This window comes from Rhinolophus sinicus, chromosome 10 (genome assembly GCF_057876585.1).
Source record: "Rhinolophus sinicus isolate RSI-liver-muscle chromosome 10, RSI-T2T, whole genome shotgun sequence".
NCBI classification, from domain to species: Eukaryota; Metazoa; Chordata; class Mammalia; order Chiroptera; family Rhinolophidae; genus Rhinolophus; species Rhinolophus sinicus.
Genome location: NC_142510.1, coordinates 12975783 through 12985100, shown reverse-complemented (window position 1 = coordinate 12985100; position 9318 = coordinate 12975783). Strand labels below are relative to the sequence as shown.

At 59.9% G+C, this 9318-nt stretch overlaps 1 protein-coding gene across 1 annotated transcript in view; it reads right to left on the bottom strand.

Annotated features, from left to right (window-relative positions):
• Positions 1-165: 165 nt before the first annotated feature.
• Positions 166-9318, bottom strand: part of CORO7 (coronin 7) — a 56064-nt gene continuing 46911 nt past the window's right edge. Inside the window, exons 10-28 of the mRNA XM_019756401.3 lie at positions 8248-8302; positions 7649-7706; positions 7417-7562; positions 7245-7337; positions 6956-7087; positions 6348-6474; positions 5842-6017; positions 5247-5355; positions 5054-5140; positions 4831-4973; positions 4653-4757; positions 4490-4575; positions 3593-3734; positions 3392-3481; positions 2442-2558; positions 2048-2183; positions 1543-1634; positions 922-1008; positions 166-808 (exon numbers count right to left, since the gene is read on the bottom strand). Coding sequence (XP_019611960.3) covers positions 803-808; positions 922-1008; positions 1543-1634; positions 2048-2183; positions 2442-2558; positions 3392-3481; positions 3593-3734; positions 4490-4575; positions 4653-4757; positions 4831-4973; positions 5054-5140; positions 5247-5355; positions 5842-6017; positions 6348-6474; positions 6956-7087; positions 7245-7337; positions 7417-7562; positions 7649-7706; positions 8248-8302 — 1987 coding nt within the window. The 3' untranslated portion in view covers positions 166-802. The remainder of the gene's footprint in view (positions 809-921; positions 1009-1542; positions 1635-2047; positions 2184-2441; positions 2559-3391; positions 3482-3592; positions 3735-4489; positions 4576-4652; positions 4758-4830; positions 4974-5053; positions 5141-5246; positions 5356-5841; positions 6018-6347; positions 6475-6955; positions 7088-7244; positions 7338-7416; positions 7563-7648; positions 7707-8247; positions 8303-9318) is intronic.

The window sequence follows — 9318 nt, the reverse complement described above, 5'->3', positions numbered from 1 at the left end:
TGTGTTGGATTAATGAATGAACTCCAAGGAGCATGCAGCTGAAAACGCCTCAGAAACAAAGCACGGCCTGGGACCAGGGTGAACCCAGGGCCAAAACACCCTCACTTATACTTCTGTCGCCTTCCGCACCCAGCCATCCCAGAGACCACAGCAGCACAAGAGGTGGCCAGCTTAGAAAACTTTAATTGCTGAAAATATTACAGGCATGTGCAGTCCAGTCCCTGCAGGGCTCACAGCCCCTTCATCGGGCCGTCAGCCTGTGATGCCCCCTTCTCCTGGCTTCATGCCTGGGGAGCAGAATGACTGGTCCCAGGCCCCTGAGGCTGGTGCTGCTCCAAACAGCCTGGCAGGGGGCCAGCCCCCAGGCCCTTGACTGGTATTGAGGCAACAGGCAAGATGAGGTGGCATGTGATAACTGAAGGTGCTGGGCAAAGGCAGCCCAGGCTGGGACCAGCCCAGGCCACAGTAAGGAGACAGGGACCCAGGGCCTGCCCAGGAACATGCTACTGATCCTCCACCCCAACCCACCCCCATGCCCCTGGCTCACATGCTAGCGGGCAGCGGAGGAAAAGCGGGTGGTTCCAGAGAAAGCAGAGGTGCAGACAATCCACACGTGTTGCAGCGGGGCTCAGAGGGCATGGAAGCACCAAAAGCCCAAAGGAAGCCAGAGCATCTTGGATGAGGTGTGTCAGGGCCAAGAGGTGCCTTCCAGTTTGAGGGTAAGATATGAGGTGTGCAGGGGCACTAAGTGGTTCTAGAAGGTGGCAGCGGCAGGTGAAGCCAGAGGTGGCTGGTGGGCAGGCTAGTCCTGGGGAGATAAACCAAGAAATGGGAGGGAGTTGAGAGGCGATGGGAAGGCAGATGGCTGCAGGGATGAGTAGGGGAGGGATGGGATGCTGGGAGGCCCACTCATCCACTCACCCACTCGTCTTCGTCCACACCTTCGAAGGAGTCCTGGGGGAGCGGGTCCTCACGGTTCCCCAGCTTTGCCACCATGGCATTCAGCAGCTGGGAGAGTGGACACAACAAGAGGTGGGAGGGGAACAGGAACTCTGACCCCAAGAATATCAGATCCCAGTTTGAATCCCATCAAGGTTGTGAAAGAGCCATTTTCATTAGAGCCCTGACAAAGTTGATGGTTTTCATTGAAAAACACACCCCTACAGAGACAAGGGAGCCAGAGACAGACCGACTGTGACACGCAGCGCTGCAATCACAGTGCAGCTGTCTCCGCACATTGCCTCAGACAATCAAGTGTGCACCAGGGTCCCAAAGGCACTTGGGTCCACAACCTCTGGCTCTGGTTGGGGTGGGCCAGGCCAGGGCGGGGCCTCGCTCTGCCCTTCCCTGGCTCCCGAGCCCTGAGCCCATGGGCGGCAGCAGTCAGTGTCGGCTCTGGAAGGTCTCCCCATCAAGTTCTCCAACTGAGAGGGGTGAGACACTGGCTCCTGTCCCAATCTGGGTCGAACTAGAGAAGTGAAGGGCAACCACAACTAAGGGGATCCCACGCCCACCCCACGGCCAGCCCTGTTCCGTGCCTACCTCTTCCTTCTTTTGTTGGTCTGACTTCTCTTCCAGGTAGAGTGCTGAGGACGGGGCCCGCCGGGCAGGGACTTCACGGGGGGCCTGGCTCACTGGGGCAGGGCAGAGACAAGCCTCAGGCATCAGAGTCCCCTCCCTGGAGGCTCCTTGCCCAACCCTTTGAAACCAGCCACCTAGGGGATTCCATGGCAGAGACCTTATAGGTGGCATTAACAACTAGTCAACCTTCTGCTCACAAGGCCTGCTGGTCACCAGGCTGTGTGCATGAGTAAGTACATGAGTGCGTGAGTGTGCGCATGCGTTGAGTTGGGGTTGGGGACTTGTGATGGAAACACAGACCCTGGACCCTGTGCTCTAATGGCTCAGAGATTGAGCCTGGAGACGCAGCCACCCCGTCTTTGAGAGCGCCAGAGGTTTCGGCATCTCATCTGACTTGGGCCTTCTGCCCTTTTCTCCAACCCCCACCCAGCCCTGCTTCCTACCCTTCCCCTGTCCCTCATCCTACCTGGGGTCATGCCAGGGGGCTGTAGGCTAAGAAGCCGGGGCTGCCCATCAGCCCCTCCCAGCCAGGCCCTGGCACTGAGCACCGGCTCCCAGCTCACAGCCGTGTCTGGGAACACATCATCCTGGAAGAACTCTTTCTGCAGGGAGGGAGAAGGGACTGCCCTGAGGCACTGACCAGAAGCCCAGGGCACACTGGCATCCATTGGGGGGGGGGGCATGGCAAGATCCAGGCCCCCAGGCCCCAGTCTGGATTTCCACAAGTTTTAGAATCTCAGCAGAGTAAGGGGACAGGTGCCCCAAAGAGCAGTGAACGGGGTGGTTTTGGGACAGGTTCAATCAGACCCCAAATCCCCTAACAGGGGCTGGATGTTGGCGTGCTAGGCCCACAACCTCACCTTGACTCGGGGCAACCGGAAAGCGACAGGCTCCAGGGAACTCTGGCGAAGCCGCAGGCAGCGGGCAAACTCCACTTCACGCACATCACACTCTGTCTTGGGCAGGAGGACGAAGCCCTGAAGGGGCAGGGGAGTTGTGTTGGGGTGGGAGCTGAGCTCACAGCTGGGCACCTGGGCCCTCACGGTGCCAGCACCCCTCAATTAGGACCAGCAGGACCAAGGCCCATCCCTGGACAGTGGGGTGCTGGTGCATGTTTAACAACTGGCTCTCCGAAGGAAAAACACCGATTTGTAGTATTTGCCTGTGGTGTGAAAACTGCGACCACGGCTGCTTTCCCTGACTTGTTGCGTGCAGATGTGGGAAGCGATGTGCACAGCATGCTATCATAGGTCTTTCTACCCGACAGATCAACAGCTGTAAATAACCTCGATGGCATGAAGGATACTGTGTTTCCCCGAAAACAAGACCGAGCCGGACAATCGCTCTACTGCGTCTTTTAGAGCAAAAATCAATATAAGACCCGGTCTTATTTTACTGTAAGGCTGGGTCTTTATAATATGATACATGATATATGATATGATATATGATACTGGGTCTTATATTAATTTTTGCTCCAAAAGATGCATTAGAGCTGATTGTCTGGCTAGGTCTTACTTTCGGGGAAACACGGTAGTAAAACTGAGTAAAATAATTAGGAAATGATAAATTGAGTATTTATTGCCTCAGTTTTTAATATCATTTATTTGCAGGTTCATATAACTTAACCTTACATAATTTGACTTCTAATAATGGTTGAGTTGAACAACCAGCTCCAGGGAGCTGCGGGGCACACCCAGCCTAGTGACCCACTGACCCTACAGGCCCCTGCATTTCCCCATATGGCCACAAGAGGGCGGGGAAGCCCTGTGGTCCCACCTAGAGAAGGAGAAGAGCGAGTAAAAAGGCTCACCTTGTGGGGGTCCGATGATGTGAAGCTATTGCATTCCAGGAAGAAAGGGGCCTCGGGGAGCAGCTCATACAGGAAGACACGGGTATCGCCCTGGAGGGGGCGGATGGGTGGCGAGTGAGGTGGCCAGCTAAAGCTGCCTTCCCCCAGCCCTCTCTCACCTGCCCGCCACCCAGACCTGTACAGCCCGGCAGCCGAGCATACCTTGCCTGTCAGTAGCACCAGGCCAGTATCCGGGTCATAGCTGGGCAGCAGGGTAGAAGGAGCCACGTCCAGCCCCAGCACTGCCAAGGGGCCACTGGCCAGGGCCTTGGACGAGTACAAGAGTAGCTGGCGCTCACTTCGGCTGCAAGGGGGTCGGGGGGCAGAAATAAGTCTGTAGAGCTGGAGGGGCCTGGGGCAAGGACTCTAGCAAGGACCCTGGTCTTGTTGTCACGCTGGGGGCCTGAGGGCTTCAGGGCCAGAGGACAGGCCTCTGCCCATCCCCTCTTCTAGACCAGCTCTGAGAACCACAGACCTGGCCTAACGCAGCAGCGTCCTAACCTGCTGCGCTGCCTCGGCCCCGCCTACCTGACTACTGCCCACGCTCCAACCTTCCAGCAACTGTCCCGTGGCCACCGTGGCCCACTAAGTCTGGACTTTTCTCCCCATGATCTGCCGCTTCCTGCCCTCTGCTCTAGCCAGTCTGGTCAGCTTCCTGGCTTTTCCACCCACACTTCATGCCCTCTGATTACTAGGCCTTTCATGACCCAGTTCAGATGACACCTCCATTAGGAGGCCCTCTCTGATCCCTCCTCCAAAGTGCCAAATGTCTAATGCTTGGATCTCTCCAGGAGGCTTGCTTCTGTGTTTCGTGCGCTTCAACTGGTCCCCACCAGGCATGAGCTCCTGGCAACAGGCCCGCCTCTCGTCTCTCTGGGCCCCCAGGTGACTTATTCTCCCTCCTCACCTCCCTCCCTTTCATCCACCCATCCATCCATCCACCTAATAAGTGAGGGGTGGGGACAGCTTCAGCATGCCTGACAGGTGCATGTCTGGGGAAGGGGGACACAGGTGGCTCTTGAAGTCTGGGGATGGGAATGGTGGTCCCTGAGTCCTCACCTGTCAAAGCCAGACACCAGCAGACAGTGACCACCACACACCCAGACAATGCGGGCTCCACGGGCCCCCTCGGGCCCTAGGCCTTCCTGTTGGGATACAGCACATGAGGCCCAGCCAGGCCCCCCACTGGGTCTGAGGGCTGAGCCCAGCCCACCTTCCTCACCTGAAGGGGCTTAGGGTCACTCCGGGGCTCATAGACCCGCAAGCGTCCATCCTTGCAGACAGTCGCCAACTGCTGCCCGTTGGGACTCCAGGCCAGGCCAAAGATCTGGGGACAGGTGGGGAGGTAAGAGGTGGCCTCTCGCCCTGTGGCTGGGCACCTGCCCCCTTAGCTGTTCTACCTGGTCCCCGTGGCCCTGCAGCCTCAGCCGCTCGACTCCAGCCTGAAGGTCCCAGATCCGAATGGTAAGGTCATAGGAAGAGGAGGCCAGCACATCGGCTGCCAGGGGGTGGAAGCGCAGAGAGTAGATCTTCTCTGTGTGGCCTGGGGGCGAGGCAGCGGGTGACGCTGAGTCCCTCAGGAGCCCCTGCCCACCCCAGGGCCCCCACCAGGGCCCACCTGACCTGTGAGCACAGCCTCGGGCGTCGTGAGCACCTCCTCCAGGCCCTCGGGGGGCACCCGCCACAGTCGGATCCTGGCGTCCTCACCGGCTGCAGAGAGCGCAGGCTCATCACTGCTAGGCCCGATTCCCAGGCTCCCCCTGCTTCTATTCAGGACTCGGGACCCTCCCTCGAGCTTGGCACCCAGCCTCCTCACCCACAGCCAGGCGGTGGGGGTCAAAGGGGTCCCAGGCAAGATCAGTCACGGCTGTCCCATTCTGCAGCGTGGGCAGCGCTGTGTCAGGTAGGCGGCCGGGCTTCTGCAGCTGTGGGAAGTGTCCCCACCCCAAGGCCCGTCAGTAACAGGCAGGACTGCAGGGCAAGCAGCATGCCTGGGCCCCCCACCGTCTGTATACTGGGTGGCCCAAGCTCTCTGCCTCAGCCACCTCGTGCTCTGAACCCTAAGTGCCAACTGTGAGGCCCCAGAAAGTGAGATGGGGGGTAGCGTGGAGTGGTGCAAAGAGCTCAGGCTTGGGACTCAGGCAGTCTGGCTTTGAATCCCCAGCTCCATCACTTACACAGCTGTGTGACCCAGCAGGTCACTAAACCTCTCTGTGCCTCACCGCTCTCATCTGTAAAATGGGAATAAGAGTAGCACCCCCACATGGGGCAGCTGGGAGGATTAAAGGGGATGCTGGGCGGGTGTCTGGCACACGGTTTGTGCTCAGAGAATGTGGGCTGGTGGGGATACCCAATACTCTTAGCATCCTGCGGGAACTTGGGGGACAGCCGTAATGGGGTGGGGCCCTCACCTCGAGCACAGCCACCTGCCCACCACTGCTGAGCAGGGGTACAGCCACACGTAGCCGGTTGGCACAGAAGCCGTCGCTCTCCCCGGGCGTGGTGAGGTTGAGCCCCTTGAGGTTGGTGATGTGGCTGTCTCGGTGCAGGACGGTGCCCTGAGCGTGACGGAACTTGGAACTGGGGCCTGGTGTGCGGCAGGGACACGGAACCGCATGAGGATGCCCTGCCTGCCCTGCGCTGTCCTGCAGGACTGCGCAGGGCGTGTGCCAGGCCCAGACCTCTGCCGGTCCAGCCAGCACAACTGGCCCAGAATGGCGCCTGGCAATGAAACTTGAGGCGTCTTGGTGGAAGACCAAGGCTCCAGGGCTCCAGGGAACATCCAGTTTGCCTTTTTCCAGATGAGACTGAGTTCATCCCATAGGACATGTGACCCCCAGGAGGGGAGGCAGGGCTGGGGAACAGAGGAGATGGCTGCCGAAGGGGTGGAGGGGTGAGCTCCTACTGAAGCACTTACCCAGCAAGCTCTGCAGTGACCTCTGGCTGGGGCTGGTGCCGATGCCACTGGTGCTGGAGAGCGAGGGCCCCAGGCTGGAGGGCGTGGAAGGTGAGATCAGCGAGCTGGGAGGGGAAGAGAAGCCCTCCTGGGGGAGAAGCACCCGGGGTCAGCCACAAGCCCCGGGCATGTTGGCCAAAGCGAGAGGACACTGAGATCATCCCTCTGGGCCCTCCGCCCAGGCTGTGGGACCCGGGCTGGGCAAGCAGCCCTGGCTCTGGGACGCGTGGAAGGGGCACAATCACAGATGTGACAGGGGCTGGGGGTAACATGGGGGTGAGGTGAACTGCAGACCCTGGGGACAGCAGGTGGCAACTGCTGGCTCCCAGAATTTGCGAGAAGGCAGGCCCAGGGTGGTTAAGATCTGCCAGTATTTCAAGAGAAGTGAGAAATCTAGGTTTTCTGTGACAGCCTCACTTTCTACTCAGTGTTCCATTTAGAGAACACTGAGGTTCTTTATTTATGCTTCATGCATTTCTTTGTCTTTTATGCTTGACAGCTAGAAAAAGTTCAAAAGACCATTAGAGTTCCCACTGCGGCGTCGAGAATGGGGCAGCCCTGGCACTCACACTGGGGTCCTCGTCCCCCACAGGCGGCTCTTCAGGCTGGGCCAAGTCAGGGGAGGGTTCCACAGGGGGCACCAGGCAGGAAGTGAAGCTGGGGTGGGGCCGGCGGGCTGGGTTTAGGCTGACCCTCTGCACCTGTGGGGAGAGGCTGTGGTTGAGGGGTAGGCAGGGATGGGGAACACAGGGCAGCTGTTAGTGCACAGCTGGACTGTGGGGCCACGAGTGGGCTGCTGCCGTGAGGGCTTGCAGGGGCTGGTGAGGCCAACAGTGGCCAGGCAGGCCGTGACCCTACCTGCTGGTTGCTCCCAGCCCACCAGGCGTGGGGCTCGGAGGCAGGCACACAGCCTGCGGTGTCCGGGAACAGGTCCTCGTGGAATTCCACAGCCTGGTGACAGACAGGCATGGGGGCTGGTGAGGCATGAATCTCCCAGGCCCTGCCAGAGCCTCACCCAGGCCCCCCTCACCTTTCGGGGCACATGGTAGCTGATGGGCAGGATAGCTGTGTCACTCAGCTGAAGGACTCGGAGCACCTCGCAGCCCATGACAGCCAGTGCCCTCCGGGGCACAAGGGCAGCTCCTCGCAGCACACTCTCCAGGAGGCACTGGGTCACTGTTGGGGACACCAGCGGAGGAGAGTCAGGGTGAGTGGGGAGGGGGAAGGAGAGAGCAGAAGGGAGGGGCGAGGACAAGGCTTACCTGGGCTTAGAGCCGGCTGTTGGGGCGCCACCTCGTAGCAGTACAGCTGACTCTCACCCTGAAAGGAGCCCAGCCTGAGTGCCGTTGCTGACCACATCTCAGGGGCCTGGGGCAGCCCCAGGTCCAGCACCGTCTCTCCCATTCATCTCCAAGGACCTGAGCCACAGAAGCATGGCAGACATCCACTGGGCACCCCCATGTGCTAGGCACTGAGCTGAGACCTCGGAGACTTTACCTCACCTTTCTCGTCATCAGCGCGCACGGCGTGAGCACTGGAGGTGGACATTCAATATTTACAGAGTGTCTACTGTATGCTAACACTGCTCTACTTTCAGCCTGTCCTCACGAAGCTGACATTCATGGATGAGGACGCAGAGGGCCCGACATGTGGAGCCCCTGGAGGAGGAGGGGGCCACTCGGCCTGGCAGCGGTGGAGCCTGGGCAGTACCATTCTAGCCCCTCCTTGCTGAGAAGGTAGCACCCTGCAGTCCCCACGCTCCCAGCAGGCTGTTTAGGACAAAGGTCAGGCGCAGGCCTGGCCAGTGAAGACACCATCCCCAGGGGGCCGACATGGGTGGGGGCTTTAGCTTCTCACTCACCGTTCCTGCCAGGACCAGGAGCCCGGAGTCCGGGTCCAGCAGAGGCATCAGAGACCTGGGGGAGAGAGGACTGGTTGGCAGGTGGGGCCAGCCACCCATGGGTGAGGGGCGGCACGAGGTCTGTGAGGCTTATGATCCCAGATAGGGTCTCAGGCCAAGCACCAGTGGCCAGGAGCAATGCGGCCCCTTCGAATACATCCAGCCCGATCCCCAAGGACCGTCTGCCTCCTCTCCCTGTGCTACCAACACACCACGCACATCTCCACACCAGCCTTTCTTTCCCCAGGTCCTTCCTCTGCTCACCTGCTTCACGCAGGACTTGTGCCAGGCGCTGGGCATGGCAGCCATCCTCTCCCTCTGTACCTCAGCCCCAATCTGCACACCAGGCAGACCCCACATACCATGTGACCCTGGTCCCACCTTGGCCAGCCTAGACATCAGGCCAGTATTACTGGGGCAGATGAGGGGGTGCTGGAGCTGGGGGTTCACTCCGTCCCTACCCAGTGCAGTTAAGTGGGTGCTCCAGGTCTGCACTAAGGTTTGGGGGCCATCTCCTCAGTCACCCCAGGCGCCTGGGGCCTTGATGACATCCTAGAGACTCAGAGCACCCTCTCTGCTCCCCGGCACTGACCTTGAGCCCCTGTGCCCAAGCCTGAGCCAGGGGCTGGAGCAGGCCCCCCTTTCTGCCCAGCTTCCCTGCCTGCCTGTTCTCAGTCTCCCCTTCCCAAGGCAAGGCCTGGGGCGGGTCAGTGGCCAGGGACGTGGAGGGCATGCTCTGTGCCCATCTCATCTTGGCCAATGGTCTGTTGTGGCTCAGGGGTTTATAATGCCCCTCCCCAGGCCCTGCGGGGGCCCCTTTGCAGCCCGCCGCCCTGTGAGCACTGCCTTCCAGCCCAGGGTCTCAGGGGGAGGGGGCCCAGGAGAACTCTGATAGGTGCCTTCACATCCATTTATTTCTTGTTCCTGGTCTTGGTCTCAGATTCCTGGGGACCTGTGGGCCTGGACCCCTAGCTCGACACTTGTCCCCACAAAGAACACTGGCCTCACTGTGGTCCCAGTGGTCAAAGGTGG